Source organism: Lynx canadensis, chromosome E2, assembly GCF_007474595.2.
Source record: "Lynx canadensis isolate LIC74 chromosome E2, mLynCan4.pri.v2, whole genome shotgun sequence".
NCBI lineage: Eukaryota > Metazoa > Chordata > Mammalia > Carnivora > Felidae > Lynx > Lynx canadensis.
In genome coordinates, this window is record NC_044317.1 from 50,932,771 (window position 1) to 50,948,045 (window position 15,275).

A 15,275-nucleotide genomic window follows, 5' to 3' on the forward strand; every position below is an offset into this window, starting at 1 on the left:
CCCGCCCGGAATCATAGCCGACGTCTGGGAACCGGTTGGGAATCATTTAAATGCATGGAGGAGAAAACCCAACTAAACTTAAGCTAAGACAATGTAACAATATAAAAATGGGGAAGGTTCAATGAGGGAAGAAATCAGCCGTCAATGGGACTAGAGTAGATTATGTCCAGACACAGATACGTGCAGAATACAAATGGGGGGGGGGGGGGCAAAGGTGCCTGGGTGGCTCGGTTGGTGAAGGGTCCGACTTCAGCTCAGGTAATGTTTGTTTTTGAGAGAGAGCGCGAGAGAGCGGGGGAGGGGCGGAGAGAGACGGGGACAGAGGATTGGGAGAGGGCTCTGCACAGAGGGGCTCGAACCTGTGAACCGTGAGATCGTGACCTGAGCTGAAGTCGGACGCTTAACCGGCGGAGCCCCCCAGGCGCCCCTTCATTTGGGTTTTGCTCAAATGTCACTTTCACGGAGAAGCCTTCCCCTGCCTTCTTTCCCAGCGGAGCGCTCATCATCCACCCGACATTTCATGAGATATTTGTTGATTAATCGTCAGTGCACCCCCCCCCCCCCGCCCCACTAGAAAGTCAGGTGCATGAGGGCAGGAGTGTTGTCTGAGTTGCTTACTGCTACACCCCCTAGAAAGGTGCCTGGCACAAAGCAGGTGATCAATAAGTATCTGTGAACGTGTGGAATAAAAGGAGACCTGATTGATGTTACAGGCAATGTTTTGTGCCTACGTGCCTTTCTAAGGGGCAGGGACCATACTTTCTGTCACCTCTCCGAAGGGGGTCTGGGAGCCCAAAGTTTAAGAGCTACCATCAAAGTTGGTCCTTTTAGACCCGTGGTTTAGAGGGGCGGGAGGGGGACCCCTGGACAGAGCCCCAGGAAGGACGAAGAAAGGGAATCTGGGGTTAAGGTGGAGGCCAGGACGTGGGGACTAGTCCATAGGTGACCTGTGACAGAGGACATGAGGGAGGACACGTCGTGAGAGGAACCCAGGACCCCCTCCTGCTCTTCCTCCCCGCGTTGGGGGCGGACGTGGTTCCCTCCCCCAGCCTCCAGTGAGAAGACAAACAGTGATTTCAAAGACAACCAGAAACGCTCTTTATTCGCTAGAGCTCAACCCCCCAGGGCCCCAGCCAGGAGCCAAAAACCACGCAACTTAAAAATCTGACCTGGGCTCTTTCTTTACTTCGCCCCTAACATAAAATCTAGGCACCTGCCTTTCCCTTCTGGGCACTAAAACCCCATGCTTCTCGGGGAGCTTGTTGACTTAAGTGTTGGAGGATGAAAAAAAAAAAAACAGGAGAAAAAAAAAAAAAAAGACCTTTAGCAAACTAGCAGGATTTGAAGGGTGGGAGGCAGTGGAGAGACGCCCCCGGGCGGGGGGAAAACACCCATTGGTGATTTGCAGGTGGGGGTTGAGTGCTGTGAAATGGAATGAACAAGAAGGTGGGGGGGCGGTGAAAGGTGTCAGCACACCGCAAGGCTCTCCACTCCCAGATAAGCCTTCGAAGACAGGGTGCCCCCCCTGTGTCCCCTCCCTCCCCCAGCTCCTGATGATGGATGGGCTGCTGGGCCAGGGAAGGAACAGTCAAGGGAGGTCCATGAGGCACCAGCGGCTCTACAGGTGGCTGAAGAAGGTAGACAAGGCTGGTCTTGAGTCAGAATCCCATCTTGAAAGTTCTTGGTGGCGGGGGGGGGGGGGGGGTGTCCAAACCAGTCTTGTTCACTCTCCAGATTCTGAGGGCTGGCCTGGGAGAGCACACGGTGTCCCCTAGGTCCACGGATGCAAGAACCCACGAGGAATGGAACCAGAGGGCTGAGAAGTCGAGGGGGGCAGGGCTAGCGTCACCAGCAGCCCCAGGAGGAGTAAAGATCCATGAACGGTGGCGCACAAAGGGCCACGAGGCCGTGCGGTCCCAAGAGGCAGCGGTCCTGCCGCACCAAGAATCCACAGACACCCCCAGGACAGAACCCCCGTGGCCGAGAGGTCCCAGGGGCAGGGCTGGCTTGGCCCCCTAACAGCCTCTGTTGTTTCAGGATCCAGCAGGGATGTCCTTCTGGGGGGCCAGGAGTTCCAGAGGGCTGGGGGAGTCAGGGGGAGGGTCCAGGGACTTGGCAGGGACTGAACCAGGAGGGGTTGGGGGGCGGGCACCTCACAGTCCTCAGCGCTTGACCTTGCGGCCGGCCGAGTTGCGCCCGCTGCGGCGGTAGAGAGACTGCTGGCCACCGTTGAGCGGGCAGTACTTGAGTGTGTGTGCCTGGCCGCCGGTGGCCCCGCACAGGGGACACACGTAATGCCGCAGGATGGGGCACATCACCACGCCGTCTGGGGTCTTCAGCTGGTGTGACGAGTAGACGTGACGCGATTCCCCATTGTGCTTGCAGAAATTGCACAAGGTGGCCAGGCCTCCGCTGGCCCCGGCAGGTCTCGGCTCCCCGGTCCCTGGGGCCTCTGGCCTCTGCCCCCCACTCTGGATCAGCGCCAACACCACCTGGCTCAGGTTGAAGTAGTCCTTCCACATGTCGAAGGGAGGCAGCTGCATGGCTCTCCGGCAGAGGTGACGCGTGGCTAGAGAGAGGCCAGGGCCGCGGGGACCAGGGGGAAGGAGCAGCAGGTGCTTTTACGGAGCAGAGAGGAACTGCACCCCCTTTTATACTCCCCCAAAGACCCTTCTAAGCAAAGGTGGAGCTTAGGATTTAAAGGGCCCACTCCTTACCCACGACTCCATCTGACTGTAATCCCCCACAGAGATCAGGAAGGAGGCCCTTTCCCTGGTCTCTGGTCCTTGCTCTGTCTCCAGGGTGCCTCGAGACTTCCAGAAAGGCCCTTCCTTTCCCCTGGCCTCAGTTTCCCTATCCGTTCAATAAAGCTCCGTGTCCACAAATGCCCCTCTCGCCCCCCTCCTCCTTTACTCCCGGGCCGGGGTCCTCCATTTACTCCAGACCCGTTCCTGATTATAATAACCGCCCCTTACCACGGACCACACGCTGTGCTGCGCAGTTCCCCGCGCGATCTGATCTCCTTCTCACTGCGGTTATGGGCCCCCTGTGATAGATGAGTTACCTGAAGCTCAGAGGGGGAAACTCACCGGCCCAGAGTCACAGAGCATGCAAGTGACCGAGCTGGGGCTCTTACCCAGGACTTCGGGACCCCAAAGCAAGCACTCCTAATTTTTCCATCACGTCCGGACCTGGGAAGCATATATTCAAATACATGTTTTTTGAGTGCACACCACAGTGTTTTATAAGTGACATCTATAAACAGGTTTTGAGCCTCATAGCCACTCAAGGAGGTGGTTATCACTTGCATCTTACAGAGGAGGATAGGGGGCTCAGAGAGGTTAAGGGAGGTACTCAAGGTCACACAGTAGGGAAATGGCATACCTGGAATTCATGCCCCATGTGACTCTAGAAATACTGGGAATTGATCTTAAGAGGACCTTGGCATGGCACAGCCTTACTTAGAATGCCCCGTCATGGCCCTGTGCGTTGTCACAAATCCTACCTGAACTTGGGGGCCAGGAAAAGCCTTTGCCTCCTGCCCACGTCACCTCGGGGAATTCTTCCTCCACTAACCATCTCCATTTGTTGCCTTGACCACGCAGTGCAGAGTCACCGAGCCTCCTTGTTTCGGATGCTGGAAACTCAGCAGTGACGGCTACCTAGTGCCCGTTTCACGAGCTGCCAGCCAGCAAATGAGAAAACAATAGACCCAAAATACCCGCTTACGTATAGCGAGGGTGCTCCAAGGGAGGCGGGGCTGAGGGAAGTGACCTAGAAGCTGAAACCACAGAGAAGAATCTTCCAGAAAGAGGAACGCAAGCTATGGAAGCCTAAAATTTGGGGACAGCAGGAGGAATAGGGTGGACAGAACAGAGCGAGTATCCCAAGATAAGCCAGCCCAGCGTGCAGGGGTGGCTAGAAGCCATCGGACTATGGATCGCTTTTAGGGGATGTTTTGGAAATGGTTGGGGGCTCTTTGGGTTTGTCACAGCGATTGGAAGAGTGACTGGAGGGGCGCCTGGGTGGCTCAGTCGGTTAAGCGTCTGACTTCGGCTCAGGCTATGATCTCGAAGTTTGTGAGTTCGAGCCCTGCGTCGGGCTCTGTGCTGTCAGCTGGGAGCCCGGAGCCTGCTTCGGATTCTGTGTCCCCCTCTCTCTCGGCCCCTCCCGTGCTCGCACTCTGTCTCTTTCTCTCTCTCTCAAATATAAATAAACGTTAAAAAAAAAAAAAAAGGAAGTGTGACTGGAATTAGTGAGCAGAGAATGCCGGATAGCTCAACAATCCACATGACCAAGATCTGTTTTGAGCCCCATTTAACTGTCCAGTGTGTTATTGGACACCCACATGTGTAGAAAAAGCCATTTATGATGATCTAAGCCTAGAACCTAGCTGTGTTTTGTGTATAAACGCCAGCACTTCCACGATATTTTCAGATACACTGACTCTTCTTGGAACGCAATTACCGCGTGTATTGTTTTCCAGAGTTGTTCACTATTTCTAGAAGCCCCACCACCCAGCCTAATGGTGGCAACTGTCCAGACAACACACAGTTTATTCCTGTCTCATTCATGGACGTCTACACAGAGATGCTAGTATCCGCCTGATGAGATGTGTTTTATTTATTTATTTATTTATTTATTTATCGAAAGATGCCATTTTTTAAATGTTCATTTTTATTTTTGAGAAAGAGAGAGACAGTCAGAGGGCTGGGGGGGGGGAGGAGCAGAGAGAGAGAGAGAGAGAGAGAGGGAGATAGAATCTGAAGCTGGCTCCAGGCTCCGAGCTGTCCACACAGAGCCCAACGCGGGGCTCGAACTCATGACCTGAGGAGATCGCGACCCGAGTCGGAGTCGGAGGCTTAACTGACTGAGCCACCCAGGCGCCCCTGGATATGTTTATTAAATGTTAGCTAGAGAGCTGCCTGGGTGGCTGAGTCAGGTTGGCATCTGACTCTTGATCCGTGAGATTGAGCCCCACATCAGGTTCCGCGTATGGTTCTGCCACCTGCCCCTGTCGTGTCTGGCTCTCGCTGGGTGTGGAGCCTGCTTCCGATTCTCCCTCTCCCTCTCCCCAGCACTCGCACTGTCTCTCACTCTCTAAAAAAACAACCAACCAACCAAAAACGTTAGCTAGGATAATTAAGACACAGAGAAGGCAATGATTTTAAGGGCACTTATTTACGGAGCATCTCCTTTGGGTCAGCATGATGGGCTACGTGTGTTCTTGAATCCTCCCCAGACCCTATCAGGCAGCCCCATTTTACAGATAAGCAGTGGGAGGCTCAGAGGGGCCGAGGGGCTTGTCCAAGGTATGGAGTGGGGGCTGGAGCTGAACTCAGGACATCCACCCACTCCCCTGAAAGTCTGCAAAAGTGGTTAGGAGAGGAGCAGAAAAGGGACTTCCCGGGTGTAGGGACATTCTGCATTCTGCAGTGGAAAACTGGGAAGGTTGGGGGTAGCTGAGCCACATAGATTTTCACGGTGAGAACACAAGAGACCTGCCGGCCATCGATGGACCCTCTTGAGGCGGAAGAGACCAGAATCTGCCATGTGGAAGAACAAGGCTCCTGGAGGGAGGGACCAGGACGAGTGTGGGGGTCTCTGTGCTAAGTGCTTTCCACAAAGTCACAGCTGGGAGCTTTCGCGCCAGCAGGTATAGGAGTCCCTGTGCGTTGCAGGACGGAGACGTAGGGACACGGTGCCAGTCCCGGCAGCCATGACATCCGCAGCACGTGTGAGGCTGACTATGGAGAAGTGGGGGTTTGGAGGTTCCATGAACTCCCCTTAATAATCGCACCTACCATTTGGAGACTCTCAGATTCCCTTGCTTGCCAGTCTTTTTTTTTTTTTTTTTTTTTACCTTATTATTCCCCCCTCCCGCCCCGCCCCGCCCCCAGGGTCGTTTTTTTCTAGGACACTGTTATTAGCACATGGCTACCCTGCCTCCCCCTCCCAGTGGTGTTTTACTGGATCAGTAATTGAAGGACATCCCTCTTCAGACAAGCCTTCTTCCATGGAGTGGTCAGAGCTGTGTATTGAGGGAAAGTCAGAGATGATACTGATGAGAAATTCATCAGCCATGGTGTTTACTCGGTCCCAGCCTCCACTCCCACCAGTGGCCACACCACTCTCAGTGGACCAGACTCCAAGGCTGCCCTGTTTACTCGTGAGTTTCCCCCTCAACCTGGTGCCTGGTGGGAAAACAGCTCCTGGGAAGTTCAGAGAAGGACGGGGCGGGGCACGCGTGAGTCAGGAGGAGGGGGACCCCGAGAAAGTGGGGGAGACACACAGAGAGAGGCGGCAGGGATTCCCAGAGGGACCCGAGGGGTGTACTTGTGCAGAGACCAACACAAGGGAAGTTAAAGAGAGACTCTTGGAGAGAAAGATGGAGACAGGAGACAGAAAATAAGAACAATATGCTACGGGGATGCCTGCGTGGCTCAGTCAGTTGAGCGTCCGACTTCGGCTCAGGTCACGATCTCGCGGTTCTGAGTTTGAGCCCCGCGTTGGGCTCTGTGCTGACAGCTCCGAGCCTGGAGCCTGCTTTGGATTCTCTGTCTCCCTTTCTCGTCTTCCTTTTTCTCTGCTCTTCCCCTGCTCATGCTTTGTCTCTCTGTCTCTCGAAAATAAATAAATGCTAAAAAAATTTTTTTAATATACGTATAAAAGAAAAATACGTGATGTCGCCTGGTGATTGGGAGTGTGGTCACTGCAAGCCAGAATGCCTGGGTAAAATCTGGGCATTGCCACTCACAGCTGTGTGTTTTTGAGGGAGTCATGTCACCTCTCTGGACTTCTGTCTCCCCTGTTTAACAAAAAGGGAGACCATTGCAGACCCCCTACTATGGGACTGGGTTTTTGTGTTTTTTTTTTTTTTTTTTTTTACTTTTTTAATGTTTATTTGCATTTGACAGAGAGAGCACGAGTGGTGAGGAGGCAGGGAGTGAGGGAGACACAGAATCCAAAGCAGGCTCTAGGCTCTGAACTGTCAGCACAGAGCCTGACGTGGGGGCTCGAACTCACGAACCGTGAGATCATGACCTGAACCCAAATCGCTTGCTGGCGGATTGCTTAACCGACTGAGCCACCCAGGGGCGCCTGGGGCTGTTTTTGAGGATGACAGCTGAGAGCGCAGGTAAAGTCATTAGCACAGGTACATAGTGACTTTTGGCCATTATGCTTAATCTCCCTCACTAAAGATTTACTGAGGAGTGCTATGCCGAGGCATGTAGACAGTGGGGGCCCAGAGAGATGGGGAGAATATTTGCTCATTCATTCAACAAACATTTACTGATTACTTGATGTGTGTCTGGCACAGTTCTCGTTGCTAAAGATACAGCGATGAGCAAAATATCCAGAAATCCCCTGCCTTCATGGAGCTGGAATTTTCTACAGGTAACAAACAAATAAGATAGATGTTAGATAGTGTATTGGGTAAGGCTATGTGCTATAGAGAAAAAAAAGGTGTGGGATACAGGTAGAGAACGGCCAGGGAAGATCTTTTGGAGGAGGTGACATTAGAGAAGAGACTTAAAGGGGGTGAGAGAGGGAGTCTTAGAGATACGTGGGGGAAGAATGTCTCAGAGGGAGCAGCCGGTGCAAAGGCCCTGAGGTCAGGGCATGACGGAGGTATTCAAGGGACATCATGGTTTGGGTGGATTGAGAGGGAGAGTGGGAGGGTGGGGTTCTGAGCAGAAGGCAACTGAGCCACGCAGGTGCCCCGTTTCTGTTCCTTCACTGGGCATCCCGGAAATTACAAATGCATAGTTAACGTATTGAAATCACTATTTACGCTTTCGTCCGCTTCTGGATAATACAAGGACCTGAGAACATTTTACCTTCCCTTCATTTGTTCCCAGTGTATGAATTACTATTGTCTGCTATTTTTAGTTCAGTTAAGATTCTGTTTTTAAGTAATCTCCCCACCCAATATGGGGCTCAAACGCACAACCCCAAGATCATGCTCCACTCACTGAGCCAGTAGGCACCCCAACATTACTATTCTATTTTATTTTTTAATTTTTTTTTACATTCTCAGACCTTCTCTCTGGGATGGTGTTGCATTCTGCCCAAAGTATATCCGTCATAATTTTCCCTAATGATGGTCTGGTGGTGATGAACGCTCTCATCTCTCTCATCTCTCATCTCTCATGAACTCATTTTGTAGTCTGAAAACCTTTTTTAGGTTACCTAGGTTATGGACGGATTTGTGTTCCCTCGAAATTCATATATTGAAGCCCTGACTCTCAGTATGTGACTGACGCTGAGTCTGACTCTCACTATGTGACTTCAGAACGTGACTGTATCAGGAGATAGGGCCTTTAAAGAGGTGATCCAGTGAAAATCAGGTTGCTAGGATGGGCCTTAACCCAATATGACTGATGTCCTAGAAGAAGAAGAAGAGATGAGGACATAGAAAGAGACACAAGAGGGGTGCCTGGGTGGCTCAGTCGGTTGAGCGTCCAACTTCGGCTCAGGCCATGATCTCATGGTCCGTGAGTCCGAGCCCCGCGTCGGTCTCTGTGCTGACGGCTCGGAGCCTGGAGCCTGCTTCCGATTCTGTGTCTCCCTCTCTCTCTGCCCCTGCCCCGCTCATGCTCCGTCTCTGTCTCAGAAATAAATAATTTTTAAAAGATTAAAAAAAAAAAGAGACCCAAGACACATGGGTACACAGAGGAGAGACCATATGAAGCCACTGTGTTCTCACTGGTGGCCATGTGCAACCCACAGGGAGAAGCCTCAGGTCTGGAAACCCGCAGACTGTAATTTTGGGCTTGTGGCCTCCAAAATAAGTTTCTGTTAAGTCCCTCAGTCAGTAGTATTTTGTCATGGTGGCCCCACAAAACTAGTAAAACCTACCCCCTTTTTTTCCAGTTTTTATTTATTAATTTAAATAGTCGCGATACCCAACATAGGGCTTGAACTCACCACCCCAAGATCAAGAGTCGCGTGCCCTTCTGACTGACCCAGCCAGGCGCCCCCGAACCAGGAGTGCCTTTTACGGGTGCAAAATTTCAAATGTTAAGCCTTTTAGGAGTTGCTTGTGCAGGTTGCGAAATTTTACATTTGAAGTTAGAGCCTTTTATCACATTGGAGATTTCATGTCACGTTCTGGTGACTTCCGCTGGTGCTGTCCAGGAGTCACGTCTAGTTTAACAGCCTTCTGCTGAAAGTAATCTACGCCCCCCCCCCCCCCCCAGCCTGCCCCTCCCCCCACCCCCCTGACCCGGAAGCTTTTAACTTTTTACTCTGAGTTTTCAACGTGTGTATTCGTGTTTTTCTTGTTTTGGATTCGCTGGCTTCTTCAAGTTGTGATCTGATGTCTTTGATCAGTTCTGGACAATTTTCAACTATTCTACAGACACTACTTCCGCCCTATCCTCCCTCGTCTCTCCTTCTAGGATTGGAAGTAAGGGTGCGTGTTAGACCTTTTCCCTGTATTATCTATCAACCTCTCTCTTTCTCTGTGTTTTCTGTTTTTCCCCTCTCTTGGTGCTATGTCTTGGATAATTTCGTTTGCTTTCTCTTCTGCTGTACCCATCCTGCTGTTACACACGCCTGTTGATTTTTATTTATTTAATTTTATTAAAAAAAATTTTTTTAATGTTTATTTTGGAGGGGAGGGGAGGGGCAGAGAGAGAGGGAGACACAGAATCTGAAACAGGCTCCGGGCTCTGAGCTGTCAGCACAGAGCCCCACACGGGGCTCGCACTCAAGAACCAGGAGATCATGACCTGAGCTGAAGTCAGATGCTCAAACAACTGAACCACCCAGGCGCCCCACACCTGTTGATTTTTAAATTTCATTGCTCCTCTTTTTCATTTCTGGTTTTTTGGTTCTCTTTCAGAAAACAGTGTCACTTTCGATCGTTTCCTAATTATAGGCAGATATTCTCAAGCGTGCGTGCCCTTATTCCAACATGGTAATAAGCATAACTTTTAAAATCAGTGTCTAATCATTCTAGAACCTGTAGCCTGAGTTCACCTGTTCTGTTCTCTTGGCTCTTGATGTTGTAGTATTTTCTTGTGACCTGATTATTTCTGACTGATGATTACTGATTGGTGGGATTTCTCCTAGTCCCAACACGGATGTGCCACCACCGGAGGCTGTGTTTGCTTTGGCTGGGCTCTGGGGTAACACTTCCAATCAGAGCCACCTTAGACCCAGTTCTGCCTTCATGTTCCTTGGCTCACCCAGATCTCTGTCCCAGGGGTGTCAATCTGTTCCTGAGTCATTCTTTTTTTTTTTTTTTTTTTTTTAAGGTTTATTTATTTAGTCTCTCTATCTCACGTGGGATTCAAACTCATGACCCTGAGACCAAGAGTCGCATGCTTTTCCAACTGAGCCAGCCAGGCATCCCTGTCCCGGAGTCATTCTGAGGTCACAACTTCTAAGGGATTTTTAAAAAACTGCTTAGTTTCAGGGGCGCCTGGGTGGCTCAGTCCGTTGAGCGTCTGACTTCACCTCGGGTCATGATCTCTCCGTTCGTGGGTTGAGCCCCCGTATCGGCCTCTGAGCAGTACGGAGACTGCTTGGAATTCTCTCTTTCTCTCTCTGGTCCTCCCATGCTCGTGCTTTCTCCCTCTCTTTCTCTCTCAAAATAAATAAATAAACTTAAAAGGTTTTTAAAATATTTATTGATTTTGAGGGGGCTGGAGGGGCAGGGAGAGAGGGAGACAGAGAACCCCAAGTAGGTTCTGTGCTGTCAGCCCAGCGCCCGATGTGGGGCTTGATCCCAGGAACCCTGAGATCAGGACCTGAGCTGAGATCAATCCGGACACTTAGCTGACGGAGCCACCCAGGCACCTCTGTAAAGGACTTTTGAAAATGTCATTCTCCTCTTCTGCTGTGTCAAGGCGGTTGCTCCTGGAGTCGGGGCAGGGACAGGTTTAGATCTGGCTTTTGCCCTAACTCGGAAAAGCACTTTGGGGTCTCAGGTTAATGTGGGGGTGCCTTCCAGTCTACTTCCTGTCTTGGCCAGGCAATGGGCCTTTGACCCTGGGGGGCCACGATAGGAAACCCAACTGTGTCCTCCAGGAAAACACCCTTAGGTTACAACACCTTCTGTAAATTCTTCCTGCATCTCTGTTTCTACTGCAAACTCTAGTAGGTTTATATCCCATCTGTGTTTTCATCTCGGGAATGCTGTTAATAAAACTTTCTGTTTTGAGATAAACTGTGGGCTCTCCTTCAGTCGTAAGAAATAATAGAAATCCTGCACGTTCTTAGCTCAGTTTGCCTGATTAATAATATTTTACAAAGCCATAATATAATACCACAACTGCGGTGTAGATGTTGATACAATCTGCTGATCTTATCTGGAGTTTGCATTTAGTTGAATTCATCTGTGTGTATGTGTGAGTGTTTAGTTCTATGCAGTTTTTTTTTAATGTTTTTATTTATTTTTGAGAGAGAAAGAGACAGAGCACGAGCAGGGGAGGGGCAGAGAGAGGGAGGGAGACACAGGATGGGAAGCAGGCTCCAGGCTCTGAGCTGTCAGCCCAGAGCCCGACGCAGGGCTCGAACCCACGAACCGTGAGATCATGACCTGAGCCCAAGTCGGACGCTTAACCAACTGAGCCACCCAGGCGCCCCAAGAGATTGGCTTTTTTCACACAGCGTAATTCTCTGGAAATTCATCCACGTTGTTGAATGTGCCAATGGTTCGTTCCGTCTTGTTGCTGAGTTGTGGTCCGGGGCATGGGCGAACCCCGGTGCCTTCAAAACCGTTCACCTACTGAAAGGCATCTGAATCGGTTTTGATTTTTGACTATCTGTACAAAGCTGCCATGCATGACCATTCACGTACCAGTTGCCCATACGAACGTATATTTTCATTTCTCAGGGAAGCTGCCCAGACTGTAACTTGCTGGGTCATGTGGTGATTGCCTGATTGGTGTTGTAACAAAGTGTTAAACTGTTTTCTCCTCGGGGCTTCTGAGATTAAACATTATACTTGCCAGCGTTTCCCTTGAGGCAAATAACTCAGCCTGCCATTACCGGAAGCAGAAAAAAACTAAACTTTCCAACGTATTGGCTTTCAGAAGATGGCCAGACCACGACTTCTCCAGGTTGCAATCTTTTCTAAAGATCGTTACTGGTTTCATTCCCTCGTCCAAGGTCCCTAAGGTGAGTGTCTTTTCTTATGCTGATGACTCATTTGTATTCCCTGGTCCAGTGTGGCTCCTTCGCTATTTCCAGGAACCACCTTCCTCACCAGGGAAGCATTTCAGAAGGAGGAGGAACGCGGGTGGTGAGGAGAAACACTTGGAGAGGACCCGGGAAGAGATCCCGGCGTCTGTAAGGGGAGGCAGGGGGGAGGTTCCCCGTAGCCAAGGGCCTGGCTATCACCATCCTCCCTTTCAGTTGCGAGCAGAATCTGACTCACTGGTCTGTCCCTCAGCTCCCCTGCTGTGGTCAATTTCCATTTGCCCCTGTCAGATTCTGCCCTTCTTCTCCCACCTCTGATCAGGGTGCATCAATGGGATCCCGCTTCCCCTTCCCGTCGGGTTCGGCCAGTGCCTGCCTCCCCTCTCCCTCCAAGACAAGGGAGGAATTGAAGGGAGAGACAGGTCAAGGCATCAGCTCTTGCCCAAGCCCCTCGAAGACCCTTCCCTATCTCTGGGTCCTGGTCGCATTCCCCCTCCTCACAGCTCCCAGCCTGGGGTGGTCACGGCTCCCCAAGGTTACCTGACCCAGGATATTGCACTGTCCTCTTGGGGGTTGGCTATACCTTTGTAAATAACCTCCTCATTCAGCTGCTGAAACAACTCCAATGGAACGTGCCCTCTGTTTCCTTTGGGGACAATAGTCTGGCTTTCCCTGGGGGGTCCTGAGTTTCCTTTGGCAGTGGGGGTGGGGGAGTAGGGGGTGATGAGAGCTCCCTGAACTTGTGCTAGGCTCTTTATAAATCCTAGTGTCTCTGCCTCCACCTTCCCCCCCACTGCCTCATCTCAGAGAACCTCCAGAGTCCACCCGTTTCTTTTTCTTTTTTATTTATCTTTGAGAGAGAGAGAGAGAGAGGCGTGTGTGCATGGGGTGGGGGAAGGGACAGAGAGACAGGGAGAAAGAGAATCCCAAGCAGATTCCAGACCCAAGCTGAGTGAGGAGCCTGACTCAGGGCTTGATCTCACTACCATGAGATCATGATCTGAGCGGAAACCAAGAGTCTGTTGTTTGAGCCACTCAGGCACCACCCCAGCAGCCCACTTCTTTGAACAAAACATACACAAACACAAAACCCTATGGCCCAAGGACCGCCACCCTTCTGAGACTATGGACACTCCATGATAAGTGCATTTAATGTCAATTCTTTTTTTTTTAATTTATTTAATTTTTATTCTTATCAAACCACTTTGAAACCTTTTTTTTTTTTTTTGAGAGAGACACAGAGTGTGAGCAAGGGAGGGGCAGAGAGAGAGGGAGACACAGAATCCGAAGCAGGCTCCAGGCTCTGAGCTGTCAGCACAGAGACGGATGCCGAGTTTAAACTCACAAACGGTGAGATCATGACCTGAGCAGAAGTCAGACGCTTAACCAACTGAGCCACCCAGGCGCCCCACCACTTTGAAATCTTGTAACTGTTTCTTTTGGTATTTTACTTCCAGGATTCTGGATAACATGTTTAAATCTCTACTTCTTATGTTTCTATTTCACATTATCTATTGACTTCACGTCCCCTCTCCTTCCTCACTGTAGAATCGCTTTGCAATTTATTATTAGATCAATATTCGTGTCTGTATTATTATGACTAAGTAAAATCCTGTCCCCAGCTGAGCCTTATAGTGTGCTATGATTACATTTATTTTCTCTGATAACTTTTTGTTTTCATGAGATTGAATAATTGCCATCTGTTGTTGTTGGCTTAATTTCCCACCATGGAATCCTCACCATAAGAGTAAAAACTCCTCTCATATGTTCAAACACACTGGGTGACATAGGAGTTTTAAGTGATGTTAGGAATTATTCTAAAAAAAAATTTAGGTGTGGGGCGCCTGGGTGGCTCAGTCAGTTAAACGTCTGACTTTGGCTCAGGTCATGATCTCGTGGTTTGTGAGTTCGAGCCCCATGTCAGGTTCTGTGCTGACAGCTCAGGGTCTGGAGCCTACTCCAGATTCTTTGTCTCTCGCTCTCTGCCCCTCCCCCACTCTCACTCTGTCTCTTTATCTAGAGAATAAATAAACATTTTTTAAAAATTTTATTTTTTTTTAATTTTTTTTCAACGTTTTTATTTATTTTTTTTGGGACAGAGACAGAGCATGAACGGGGGAGGGGCAGAGAGAGAGGGAGACACAGAATCGGAAACAGGCTCCAGGCTCCGAGCCATCAGCCCAGAGCCCGACGCGGGGCTCGAACTCACGGACCGCGAGATCGTGACCTGGCTGAAGTCGGACGCTTAACCGACTGCGCCACCTAGGCGCCCCCCAAATTTTAAAATTAGATGTGATAATTATATTTTAGTGATGCTTTTAAATGCCCTTATTTAAGTTTTTTTTTTTTTTTAATTTATTTCAGTAATCTCTACACCCAACGTGGGCCTTGAACTCATGACCTCAAGACCAAGAGTCGTATGCTTTTCTGAGTGAACCAGCCAGGCGCCTCTAAAAAGCCCTTGTTTTTAAAGATACCCCCTGGAATATATGGATGAAATGACAGGATGGCTGGAATGTGTTTGAATTAACAGTGGAGGTTTACATGAAGCATGGCTGGGACTCACTCCCCAGAGTCCACTGACCTCTTGCACTCAGAGGGACTGCATTGCACCCTAACTCCTGGATTTCTGTACTTGGCACTATTTTTCCGAGGTTGGGAGTGAAGTAGGGTGATGATGGTCCAAGGGTCATCAGAAGAGCTTGGGGAGCTCGTTAAACGTGCAGCCTCTGGGCCCCACACCAGAGAATCAGATGTTTCTGAGGATGAGTCTCTAGCTGCACTTTAGATTTCATTTTATGTTTTTAAGTAGGCTCCACACCCAACATGGGGATGGAACTCACGACAGTGAAATCAAGAGTCACACACACGCTCTACCAGCTGCGCTAGCCAGGCACTCCCCCCCCCCCCCGTCCCCCCCCCCCCCCCCCAAGTAGCCGCATTTTAAACCAGCACTCTGGGCGATTCTGATGCACACTGGCATTTGAGAATTCTCCTGAAGAACTTCTTATCATGGAAAATTTCAAACACACGCTGTTATGGACTGAACTGTGGTTTATATGGTGAAGCCCTAACCATCGGGGGATGGTATTTGGAGATGGGGTCTTGGGGGAGGTGATTAC

General features: G+C 50.2%; 1 protein-coding gene across 1 annotated transcript; it reads right to left on the bottom strand.

The window, feature by feature from the left end:
• Positions 1–2,162: 2,162 nt before the first annotated feature.
• On the bottom strand, positions 2,163–2,543 carry NANOS2 (nanos C2HC-type zinc finger 2). Its single transcript, XM_030299192.1, has one exon. The coding sequence runs from the start codon at positions 2,541–2,543 to the stop codon at positions 2,163–2,165; it is 381 nt and encodes a 126-aa protein (XP_030155052.1).
• Between the last annotated feature and the right edge of the window lie 12,732 nt (positions 2,544–15,275).

Excerpts from the sequence above, each read along its gene's own strand:
- NANOS2 (XM_030299192.1), bottom strand. The coding sequence starts at position 2,543 with ATGCAGCTGCCTCCCTTCGACATGTGGAAGGACTACTTCAACCTGAGC.